Source organism: Molossus molossus, unplaced genomic scaffold (assembly GCF_014108415.1).
Source record: "Molossus molossus isolate mMolMol1 unplaced genomic scaffold, mMolMol1.p scaffold_m16_p_8, whole genome shotgun sequence".
NCBI classification, from domain to species: domain Eukaryota; kingdom Metazoa; phylum Chordata; class Mammalia; order Chiroptera; family Molossidae; genus Molossus; species Molossus molossus.
The window spans coordinates 7,424,998-7,438,529 of NW_023425402.1; the positions used below are offsets into that span (position 1 = coordinate 7,424,998).

At 38.0% G+C, this 13,532-nt stretch overlaps 1 protein-coding gene across 1 annotated transcript in view; it reads right to left on the reverse strand.

Moving 5' to 3' along the window:
* SLC26A8 (solute carrier family 26 member 8) overlaps positions 1–13,102 on the reverse strand; it is a 91,008-nt gene extending 77,906 nt beyond the window's left edge. The window contains exons 1-2 of the mRNA XM_036248663.1: positions 12,918–13,102; positions 3,281–3,420 (exon numbers count right to left, since the gene is read on the reverse strand). Coding sequence (XP_036104556.1) covers positions 3,281–3,420; positions 12,918–13,102 — 325 coding nt within the window. The remainder of the gene's footprint in view (positions 1–3,280; positions 3,421–12,917) is intronic.
* Between the last annotated feature and the right edge of the window lie 430 nt (positions 13,103–13,532).

Consider the following 13,532-nt stretch of genomic DNA (forward strand, 5'->3'; position numbering starts at 1 on the left):
CCAACCATATACAGTGATATATTACCACAAACCTCTTAGAATGACTAAAGTAAAAGATACTAGAAACTAGGCTTCATCAAAATAAAAAAATCTGCTCTTTAAATACTTTGTTAAGAGGATGAAAAGACAGACTGTAGCCTTGGCCAGGTGGCTAAGTTGGTTGGAGCATTGTCCCCTGCACCAAAAGGTTGCGGGTTTGATTCCTCGTCAGGGCACATGCCCGGGTTGCGGGCTTGATCCCCAGTAGGGGGCATGCAGGAGGCAGCCGATCAATGTTTCTTTTTCATGTCAGTGTTTCTCTCTCTCTCTCTCTCTCTCTCTCTCTCTCTCTCTCTCTCTCTCTTCCTTCCTCTCTCTCTCTCTCTCAAGCCAATAAAAACATATCCTCGGAGAAAATGGTTGCAAAACACAATTGACAAAGGACTAGTATCTAAAATATTTAAATAATTCTCAAAACTCAATAGTAGAAATGCAAACAATCTAATAGAACACGAACAAAAGACAAGAAGAGCCATTCATTAAAATACAGAGATGGAAAATTCACATATGAAAAGGTGTTCAACACTGGTAGCCATTAGGGGAATGTAAACTGAAACCACAGTGAGCTCTCATTACATACCTATCAGAATGGCTAAAATCGAAAGTAGTGACAATACCAAACGCTAGTGAGGATGCAGAGCTACCGGATTACTCATAGATTACTGGTAGGAATGAAAAATGATGCAACCACTCTGGAGAACAGCTTGGCATTTTCTTAAAAAAATAAAAATAAACATGTAACTACCCTACAAGCCAACAATTGCACTTCTGGATATTTGTCCCAGTGAAATGAGGACTATGTTCACTAACCTACTCACAAATGTCCATAGAAGCTGTATTTGTAATAGCCAAAAGCTGCAAACATTTCCAATGTCTTATGAGGGGGAATGTTTAAACAAGCGGTGGTACATCCACATCATGGAATACTAATTGGCAATAAAAAGGAATAAACTATGGATACACACAACAGTGTAGATAAATCTCCAGAGAATTAAGATGTTGAAAAAAGCCAATCCCAAATGTTTACATATGTATCACTCCATTCACAGAACCTTCTTGAAATTACAATAGTATCAAAATGAAAAATAGATTAGTGGTTACCAGAGGTTAAGGAGGAAATGGGAGACAAGGGGGGGTGATCATCAGAGGGCAACAAGAGGGATCCCTGTGGTGGTGGAAATGTTCTGTATCTATACTGTATCAATACCGATAACCTGGTTGTAAGATTGAACTATATTTTGCAACATGTTACTGGGGAAAGTGGGTGAAGGACACAAGAGATTGCTCTGTAGTTTCTTACAAATGCATGTAAACCTACAATCACCTTAAAGTAGACATTTTAATATCAACTGCTTCCAAGGGTGTGGAGGAACTAGAATTCTCAGACATTGCTGGTGGAAATGTGAAATGGTAAGTACAGCCACTCTGGAAAACAGTTTGGCGGTTTCCTATAAAGTTAAAATACACTTTATCATAGGACCATCAATACCACTATTGGGTATTTACTTTAGAGAAATGAACAATTGTTCACACAAAATCCGTACATGAATGTTCATAGCAACTTTATTTGTGACAGTCCAAATCTGGAAACAAAATATTAATCAACAAGTGAATGGATAAACAAACTATGGTACAGCCATACAATGGAATACTACTCAGCGATAAAAAGGAACAAACTATTGATGCATATAACCTAATGCTGAATTAAAGAAGCCATCCTTCAAAAGTTACATACTAGATGAGTCCATTTTATAGTATATTCTCAAAACAAACAGAACTTGGTGATAGAGAACATATCAGTGGTGGCCAGGGGTTAGGGGAGGATGTGACTAAAAAGGGATGGCACAAGAGGGATTTGGGGCTGATGGAACTGTTATGCATCTTGGTTGTGGTGGTGGTTACATAAATTTATATATGCATTTAAAGTCATACAACCATACACCAAAAGGAAAAAAGTCAACTTTCCTGTATGATAATTTTTTAAAAAGGGATCCCTTTCCTTAACTAACAGCTCTGTGTCAGAATGCTACCACTTGCCCCTTTGGTTTGCCTCTTTTGTGCTACACACAACCTGTGCAGTCACAAGTTTCAATCCTGCCTGGTTGACCCCAGAAGAAAAAAGAAATAGAGGTGTTTAAAGACTATGTAGGGAACTGTGAACCACTGTGAGCAAAGGATTAACAAAATCCTTTCTCTTTCTCTGTGGATAAATTTGATCTTGGGTTAACTTTCCAGATGCTTTTTTTTTTTTTTTTTTTATCCTCACTCGAGGACATTTTTCCATTTTTTGTACAGACAGAGTGGGAGGGAGAGAGAGGAAGAGAGAGAGAGAGAAACATCGACGTGAAAGGGACACATCGAGTGGCTGCCACCCGCACGACCAACCAGGGCCGGGGACAAACTGCAACCGAGGTACATGCCCTTAGCGGGAACCAAACCCGGGTCTCTCCGGACCGCAGGCGGGCGCTCTAACCGCTGAGCCAAACCGGCCAGGGCTCCAGATGCTTTTTTGAAGCCTGATAACAGTGGAATGTCAGCTGTGTTACCAGCCAACATTGGTTATAGTAAAAATGAGCCCAATGAGTATACTCTATGGACCAAGAGGACTGAATGCAAGAAAGTATCCAGTGGGAAGCCCTAGCTTTGGCTTCTCTGAGCACATTGATCTTGTAACTGGGCATGTCTCATGTGGGATAATGGAAGCAAGAGTTAATGAAAATTACAAGAGAGGTTGGTTCCCATATGGGAAATGAGCTTCTAAAGCCCATCTAGCTCCCTACCTGTCTGCTCAATCTTGTCTTAAATCTGAACTGGCAATTGGAAGACCAAAAAGCAGCCCCTGGACTGCTGTGTGTGTGACTTAGTGAAAGGTACTTGCATGCTAGGTTTCAGTTCTTCACCTTTCTAAGTAAAACCAATGTCAATAAGGGCTACTGTGGTCATGTGAATAGGGACTGAGCAGTTAAGCAAAGAAAAAAAAAAAGAGAGAGAGAGAGAGAGAGAGATTGTGAATGGGCAATGCAGATACTCTTGGAAGTATTCAGGGGTCCAAACTAAACAGTCCTTTGGAACCATTCTGAGTTAGAAATCTGGCAGGTACGGGAACAAATAAATGGTAATGATGTGAATGAAATTCACATCTTTTTTTTCTATTTATCTAATAGAAGTATTGTTTACTCTGGACAAGTGGACAAGGGCTGATGTATTGTCTGTGGGTAAAAAGGCTTCGTATCTTCCTTACCTTGGGGAACTTGCACAATGCCAACATTTATACCTGCAAGTAAGTCTCCGAGAAGCCAATCCTTGAATCGATAAAAACACATCCACTCTAGGAAGGGAAAGACCATAAGCATGCATTTAAGGAACTTGTTCCATGAGCAGCTGTGTGAAAGAAGAACAGAAACTTGATTAGGTTCTCCAAAGAATAAGCCCACGTAACCAAGCAAAGGCAAAGAGCCTAATTCTTCCCATAAGCAGAGTTCCTTGTTAACGCTGTCAACATTTTGATATTCTGGACTGGATAACTCTTTGTTGTGTCCTATACTTTATGGGAGGTTTAGCAGCAACCCACGAGATGCCCCTCCTCCCTCTGTGACACCCAAAATTTCTCCAGACATTGCCAAATGTTCCCTGGGAGACAAAATCGCCTCCAGTTGAGAGCCATTGTCATATATATCACAAAATCTAGGCCTTGTAAGTCCAATGTACAAATCAAGTCTGTGTTTTTATAGGATGTTTAGAAAGATTTAAACTTGCCAATTTTCCAGTAGAAAATGGACTGTTATTGCTTTATCTTGATAAGGACAGTTTTTTGATATGTGATATTGGTGGGTGACAGGGGTAATGAATACATTCACATCATTCTCATATACTAAAAATTTTCCTGAACATTAACTCTATGTGGCTTTGACCTGTAATATGTAGAAATTTATAGAAAATATAGGATATAGAATTACCATACTTAAGGAGTTAGTCATGTAAATGTAAAATAACACTTTGTTATCCTTTAACCCAATAGATACCAACCAAAAGCAATTCTGTTCCCCAGGGGACATTCTGCAATATCTGGAGACATTTTTTACTATTATGATGGACATCGAGTGGGTAGAGGCCAGGGATGCTGCTAAACATCCGAAAATGCACAGGATAGCTCTCCAGAAGAAACAATTGTCTGGTCCAAAGTGTCAATAATGTTGAAATTGAGAAAGCCTAATTTTAACCTTTAGATAATCTAAAACAGAAGAATGGCCATACATCAATTGATTAGTTAATTAATCAGTAAAACTAGTTTGGCTTTACATTGCTTTTTTTGCTATTAAATTTTAGTATAGGCTGAAAACAAAGCATTTGAAGATTTTTTAATGTATGAGCTGTAGCTGGTAATTGGGATTTGACTATAGCAACAAATATTTCTTTAATATATGCAAGTCTAAAATGTGTGCGCATAAGAGAAGTAATTTTACATATGTTTGACTCTCATAGCTATGAGCATTACTATCCCTAAGGGAATTAGGGTTAAATAAGTGTAAGCGACTTTGTCAAGGTTACAGTAGTAAGTGTGGGCAGGGCTGGGGCTAGAAACCAGGTCTTCTGATTCCTAGTTTAGTGTTCTGTCTACTTTATTACTGCCACAGTTCCTATTAATAGCTGTTAAATTCTGCTCAGAAGCCAGGAGCAAGACCTAAAGGAACATCATATTGCTCTATTTATGAGAGTCTCTGGGTGTTGGGTAGGTGCACAGAGTGTGCTCTCTCAAACTATGGCCGTCCATGGAGATAAGTAGAGAATGGCATTGGGACAATCTGTTTCCTCTCCAAGTCCAGTCTCCCTTCCTCTCCTCCTCTCCATGTGCCACTTGGCAAAAGACTAGCTACCCTAGGCAGAGGCATCAAAGCTCTTTAGCATGGCAATATATAAAATGAACATGGAATAGTGATCAACTGACAGGAATTATGGAGGGTGTTAGAAGAACAGAAATTGAAGCTGGTGGGGAACAGTATAAGCATTCGACATGAATCTGGATTTTAGTTAAGGCATCTTAAAAGTGAGAAATGTAAGTCAATGGGACAGTAATCAGGAGATTTTGATGAGGAAGGGTGTATTTGTAGTTGCTAAGAGGGAGAAAATGAGAAAAGAGATTAGATTTCAGCAGAAAGGAAGAGATGGAGTTAAAAGATTGTTTTTTAACTAAAAAAAAAACAAACCCACTTATATAGTTCTTTTTATTTGCTTGGTGCTTTACAATTGCTTTTCAAATTCTCACAATTGAGAAACCTTTAGCCAGACTTATTAAGAAAGAGAGAGAGAGAGAGTAAATAAAACCAGAAATGAAAAAAGGGGTTACAACCAACACCACAGAAATACAAAGGATGATAAAAGAATGCTATGAAGCATAATATTGCCAACAAATTGGACAACCTAAAAGAAATGGATAAATTTCTAGAAACATATAACCTTCCAAAATTGAACCAGGAAGAAACAGAAAATCTGAACAGACCAATTATTAGCAATGAAACTGAAGCAGTAAAACAAACAAACAAACAAACAAAAAACTCCCAAGAAACAAAAGTCCAGGACCTAACGACTTCACTGGGAATTCTGCTGGACATTTAAAGAAGAATTAATACCTAACCTTCTCAAACTACTACAAAAAATTGAAGGGGAAGAAACACTTCCACATTTATTCTACAAGGCCAGTATTACCCTGACATAAAAACCAAAGATACTACAAAGAGAAAAAGAAAGAAAGAAAGAAAGAAAGAAAGAAAGAAAGAAAGAAAGAAAGAAAGAAAGAAAGAAAGAAAGAAAGAGAGGGAAAATTACAGGCCAGTATCTCCGATAAACATAGATGTAAAAATTCTCAACAAAATACTAGCAAACTGAATACAACGATACATTAAAAAGATCATATACCATGATCCAGTGAGACATCACAGAAATGCAAGGATGGTTCAATATCTGCAAATAATTAATGTGATACATTACATTAACAAAAGCAAGGCTAAAAATCGCAATCATTTCAATAGATGCATAAAAAGCATTTGACAAAATTCAGCCATTTATGATAAAAACTCTCAACAAAGTGGATATGAAGGAAACTTACCTCAACATAATAAAGACCACATATAACAAACCCACAGCCAACATCATACTTAATGGTGAGAAACTGAAAGCTTTTCCTCTAAGATCAGGAACAAGACAAGGATGCCCACTCCCACTGCTGTTATTCAACATATTATTGGAATTCCAGCCACAGCAATCAGACAAGAAAAAGATACAAAGGCATTAGGATTGGAAAGGAAGAAGTAAAATTGTCACTATTTGCAGATGACATAATACTATATATAGAAAACCCTAAAGAATCTACCAAAAATTAATAAAATTAATAAATAAATTTAGTTGAGTAGCGGGATACAAAATGAATATACAAAAATCTGTGTCATTTCTATATAGTCATAGCAAATGGCCAGAAGGAAAACAATCCATTTATAATTGTATCAAAAAGAATAAAATACCCAGGAATAAATTTAACCAAGGAGGTGAAGACCCATACTCTATAAACTATAAAACACTGAAGAAAGAAATTGAAGAGGACACACACACACACAAATGGAAGGCTATATCATACTCATAGATTAGAAGGACTAGTATCTTTAAAATGTCCTAAAGCAATCTGTAGATTCAATGCAATCCCTATCAAAATACCAATGGCATTCTCCTCAGAACTAGAAGAAATAATCCTAAAATTTATATGGTACCACAAAATACCATGTATAGCCAAAGCAATCTTGAGAAAGAAGAAGAAAATTGGTGGTATCATGCTCCCTGATTTCAAACTATACTACAAGGATATAATAATCAAAACAGTATGGTCTGACCAGTATGGCTCAGTGGTTGAGCATCGATCCATGCACCAAGAGGTCACCAGTTCGATTCCCGGTTGGGACACATGCCCAGGTTGTTAGCCTGATCCCCATTTGGGGGCATGCAGGAGGCCGCCAATGGGAGAAGATATTCACAAATGATGTATCTTGATTAGGGGTTAATATCCAAAATATGTAAGAAACTCATACAACTCAATAACAACTCAATAACTCTCTCTCTAAAATCAATATAGAAAAAAATTAAAACAAAACAAAAGAAACCCAGTATGGTACTGGTGTAAAAACAGACACACAGATCAATGGAATGGAATAGATAGCCTAGAAATAAATCCTCGATTATATGGTCAATTAATCTGTGACAAAGGAGGTAAAAAATATACAATGGAGAAACGACAGTCTCTCTAAGAAGTAGTATTGGGAAAACTGGACAGATACATGCAAAAGAGATAAAGAAAAAGAAAAAGAAAGAAACAGAAGCACTCTCTTACACATATACAAAGATAAACTCAAAATGGATTAAAGACTTAAACATTCAACCTAAAACCGTAAAACTCCTAGGAAACAACATAGGGTAATAAACTCTTTGACACCAGTTTTAGTAATATCTTTTGGATAAGTCCCCTAGGGCAAATGCAACAAAACAAAAAAATAAACAAACAGGACTATGTCAAACTAAAAAGCTTCTGCTCTATGAAGGAAACCATCAACAAAATGATGACAATCTACTGAATGGGAGAAGATATTCACAAATGAAGTATCTTGATTAGGGGTTAATATCCAAAATATGTAAGAAACTCATACAACTCAATAACAAAACGATAAACAATAAAAATATGGACATTGGAGCCTAGCCAGTGTGACTCATTTGGATGGAGCACTGTCTCATGCAATGAAGGGTCACAGGTTCGATCCCTGGTCAGGGCATGTATAGAAGGCAACTAATCAATGTTTCTCTTTTACATCAGTTTCTTTTTTCCCCTCTCCCTCTCCCTTCCTCTCTTTCTAAAATCAATGAAAGCATACCCTCAGGTGAGGACTTAAAAAAAAAGACAGAGGACATGAAAGACATTTCTCCAAAGACATACGGATGGCCAACATACATTTCTCCAAATAACACATACATATGAAAAGATGCTCAAAATCACTAATCATCAGAGAAATGCAAATCAAAACCACAGTGAGATACCACCTCACACAACTCAGAATGGATATCATCAAAAAGTCAACAAATAACGAGTGTTGGTGGGGATGGAGGAAAGGGAACCCTTGTGTACTGTTAGTGGGACCACTATGGAAAACAGTATGGAGATTCCTTAAAAAACTAAAAATAGCCTGGCCGGTGTGGCTCACTGGTTGAGTGTTGACCCATGCACCAGGTCACTGGTTTGGATTAATCTGTGACAACACATGCCCAGGTTTCCAGTGGGGGGTGGCCAATCATTGTTCTTTCTCATCGATGTTTCTATCTCTCTCTCCCTCTTCCTTCCTCTCTCTAAGAACCAATAAAGAAAAAAAATTATTTTTAAAGAAACTAAAAATAGAACTACCATATGACCCAGCAATTCCACTTCTTGGTGTTTATCTGAAGAAAACAAAAACACTAATTCAAAAAGATATATGTAATTGTATATTCATTGCAGTATTATTTACAATAGCCAAGATATGGATGCAACCTAGGTGTCCATTGATAGATGAATGGATAAAGAAGATGTGATGTAATGGAATATCACTCAGCTATAAAAAAGAGAATGAAATCCTGCCATTTGTGACAACATGGTATTATGCTAAGTGAAATAAATCAGATAGAGAAAGGCAAATACCACATGATTTCACTTATATGTAGAATCTGAAAAAACACACAAAAGAAACAAATAAAACAAAACGAAATAGATTCACAGAAACAGAGACAAAATGATGGTTACCATAGGAGAGGTGGTTAGAGGTGGGGGGTTTAAAAAGGTGAAGGGAAATATAGTAAATAATGCTGTGGTAACTTTGCCCAGTGACAGATGTTTACTAGACTTAGAGTGGTGATCACATTGTAAGGTATATAAATGTCTAATCACTATGTTGTGCACTTGAAACTAATATAATATTGTATACCAACTATACTTTAATGAGAAAAATAAGTAGCCCAGCCAGAGTGGCTCAGTTGGTTGAATGTCTTGTATACTGGAAGGTTGCCTGTTCGATTCCCAGTCAGGGCCTGTATTTGGGTTGTAGTTTTGATACCCGGTTGCATGTCCTCCAGTGAGGATTAAAAAAAATAATAAGTAAATCTTCACAATCACCTATGAAGTAGGTGCTATTACCATCACCATTTGACAAGTGAGGAAACTGAGTCAGGGTAGGGTTGGATAGCTAAGATCACACAGTTGGGAAGCAGCAGAACTGGGATTCAAACTAGGCAATCTGGCTTCTGAGTCCTGCTCTTAACCACAGTGCCATAGTGAAAATCCAGAATGGATATAACTGTGTTTTAGATGTAGGCAATAAGAACTGCTATAAAAGCCCATGGGAGGCAGAACAGGTCAGATTTAAGTGTCTAAGGCTCTTTCAGGGGGAGGAGGGTTAGTACCTATTTATGATCAGGGATAAGTCAGGAAAAGATTATTCTTTTATAAGGACAATGACAAAGTGGCCCCCAAATGCCCTCTTTAACATAGGGTGTCTGACCCATCCTGGAGCAGAGAAAACGAGAGTAGTAGTGTGAGACTAGGAGGGACATCTGGGACCATAACTAGCAAAAGGCAGGATAGGGACAAAGGGGATGCCTCAGGGCTGGGAGGAGGCCTTTCTCACTCGTCGCCCAATACATGCCAAATGTGGGTGATAAGTCCAGAGTGTGAGTGGGGACAGCTTGAGTAACTAGGGTTATATCACAAAGTAGGTCACAGAGGGTTCTTAACCACAGGTCTGTGGACTCTCTAAGCCTGTAGATAGAATTCATGGGGGTACGTGAATTTAGAAAAAAATTATATCCTTATTTTCACTAACCTTCTAACTGAAATTGGCATTTCTTTCCTTCTTTTATTTTTGTTAATCCTCACCTGAGGATATTTTTCCATTGATTTTTTTTTTTTTTTTTTTATGATAGAGTGGAAGGGAGGGAGGGAGAAAAAGAGAAACAATGATGTAAGAGAGACACATTGATTGGCTGCCTCCCACATGACCCCAACCAGGGCCGGGGATCAAAATTGCAACCCAGGTACATGCCCTGGACCAGGAATCGAACCGCAACCCTTCGGTACATGGGCTGATGTTCTAACCATTGAGCCAAATCGACTAGGGCATTTCTTTCAATTATAAATGTTAACAACAAACCAGAATAATATCAGTAGAACTTGACTTTGTCACCAATATAAATCATAAATATTTTCATATTATATTAAAATTGCTGCCGATATATTAAAATATCATTTATATTCATCACTACTTTGAAATTATGGTAGTTATTAGACCCACATTATTAAATAACATAATTTTGGGATTTTTCATATTTTGATAACTATATTTCAATAAAACTGGTTTCCTTTACAATTATATGTATTTTATACATTGAAAAAAATTCTGATCAAGACCATTTAATGAGGAAAGAACAGTCTCTTCAACAAATGGTGCTGGGAAAATGGGATGTCCACAGAGCAAAGAATGGAGTTGGATCCTCACTTTAGCATACAAAATTAACTCAGAACTAACGGATCAAGGGTCTAAATTTAAGAGCTAAAACTATAAAATTCCTAGAACAAAATACAGAGGAAACCTTCATGATCTTGGATTTCACAAGTTTCTTAAATATGACACCAAAGTGATAGGCAACAAAATAAAAAATAGAAAAACTGGATTCATTAAAATTAAAAACTGTTGTACACCAAATGGCGCTATCAACAGAGTGAAAAGACAACCTACAGAATAGGAGAAAATATTTGCAAATTATATCCCTGATAAGGGTTTAATATTCGGAACATATAAAGAACTCCTACAACTTGCCCTGGCCAGTTTGGGTCAGTGGTTAGAGCATTAGCCCAAAGACCAAAGGATGGTCAAGGGCATGTACCTGAGTTGCAGGTTCAGTCCCAGGCCCTGTGTGGAAGGCAACCAATTGGTGTCTCTCACATCGATGTTTCTCTCTTTCTCTCTCCCTCCCTTCCTTCCACTCTATCTACAAAATCAATGGAAAAATATCTCCCGGTGGAGATTACCTAACAAACAAAACCAAACCAAGCAAAACAAAAATCCTACAACTCAACGATAAAAGAAAAACACCCTAATTTTTAAAAAGGGTAGGGAAGTAAATAGACATTTCTCATATTTAGTTATTACGAAATAGAAAAACAAACAAAATCCACAGTGAGATACCACTTCACACCAACTGGCATGTCTATAATTTAAAAAATGGTAAATAACAAATGTTGGAGAGGATACAGAGAAATTGGAACATTTCTACATTGCTGGTGTGAATGTACAATGGCGTAGCTGCTACAAAAATGTTTGGCAGTTCCTCAAAAAGTTAAATATAGAATTACCACAAAATCCAACAATTCTACTCCTGGGTATATACCTAAAAGGATTGAAAACAGGGACTGAACAGCTATGCCAACATTCACGGCAGCATTGTTCACAATAACCGAAAAGTAGAAAGTACCCAAGTGCCTGCCAACAGATGACTGGATAAACAAAATGTGCTATATACATGCAATGGGATATCATCAGCCATAAAATGAAGTACTGATTCATGCTACAACATGGATGAGCCTGAAAACACTGTGCTAAGTAAAATAAGCCAGACACGAAAGACAAATATTGTGTGATTCCACTTAAATGAAATATCTAGACTATGCACTTCACGAGACAGAAAGTAGAAGAGAGATTACCAGGGGCTGGGGGAGGGGAAAGTGGGGAGTTATTGCTTCATGGGTACAGAGTTTCTGTTTAAGGTGATGAAAAGTTTTGGAAACAGTGGTGATGATTACACAATATATTTACCACAAAAAAAAAAAAAAAAAGCCCTGGCCGGTTTGGCTCAGTGGTTAGAGTGTTGGCCTGCGGTCCAGAGAGGCCCGGGTTTGGTTCCTGCTAAGGGCGCGTACCTCGGTTGCAGTTTGTCCCCGGCCCTGGTTGGGTTGTGTGGGAGGCAGCCACTCGATGTGTCCCTTTCACTGCGATGTTTCTCTCTCCCTCTCTCTTCCTCTCTCTCCCTCCCACTCTGTCTAAACAAAAAATGGAAAAATGTCCTCAGGTGAGGATAAAAAAAAAAAAGAAAAAAAAGTAAAAATAAAAATTCTGCAAAGAGGTTTATAAGCTTTACCAGACTGCTAAAACTCTCACAGCACAGAAACAGGTCCAGCTGGTGTGGCTGAGTGGTTGGGCATTGACCCATGCACCAAGAGGTTGCCAGTTTGATTCCCCATCAGGACACATGTCGGGGTTGTGGGCTCAATCCCCAGGGCGGGGTATGCAGGAGGCAGCTGATAGTTGTGTCTCTCTCATTGATGTTTCTATCTCTCCCTTCCTCTCTAAAAATTAATAAAGCCATATTTTAAAAAATTAACCCCCTGAACTATAGAACCCACATAGTCACAGAGAGTATCGGAGGAAGTGGTTCCCATGTTGATGACCATGAGTACCACATGGGCACAGCTGGGTATGAGATTAGAAGGATGTTATTCTCTATCATTAATTAGTCCACCATGGTTGCTTTTGTGTTGTTGTTAAGAGACTGGTAATGGTGGTTAATCAAACAATGTATTTATTAAATATCATCCCTAGCATTCTGGGGGACATCCAAGGTCTCTGTGCTCAAGATGTTTACAATCAAGAAGGTGCTACAAGACAAAGCACACACGCACAATAACTGGAGAGAAATCACACAGTAAACTAAGGGTTCTGATGACAGGAATTCAGAGGAGAAAGATAAAAGTAGGCACCAAACGGAGTCAAACAGGGTTACGTTGCTGCCAGCTTGGCGACAGGTCAATGACTACACACACGCACCGGCACTGGACATGGTGTCTGAAGGTGGTGATGTCGATGTCAAAGTTCCCAGAGGAAGCAGACTTCCTTCTGTGCTCCTGTTGAAAGGTCTCTTCATTGTACACATCTCGCTTAACATCATACGTGAAATAAGAGTCCCTATATTTAGAGTCAAAACCATGAATGCTCCTCTCTGGTTGCATCATTCCTGGATGGATGGAAACAGATCAAACAAAAAACAATTTTAAAAAAATCTAGACTCCTTCAAGTAAAATTTCCGTATAATAATACCTTATATTTGTATAACACGTCATCATATTATAAAACTTTGTCATGTGTTTTACAATTTTATACTCAAAACAACCCTATCAAGAATACAAGGTGAGAATTATTATCATCTTGGAGAAACCAAAGCCTAGATGTTTAAACAGACTTGATTGTTAAATAATTAGGGTCAGGACTAGAACCCAGGTATCCTGTAGATAGTCTAGTTTTCCTTATATTCAATTATGTTGTAGGGAAATGATTATGAGGGAAAAGTCAGTATAACCACCAATTTTCACTGAAAATGCTAAAGGTTAAGTGGTCAGTCAATACAGTGTCTTCTAACTCCTTCTCTATGGAAATAGTGCACCT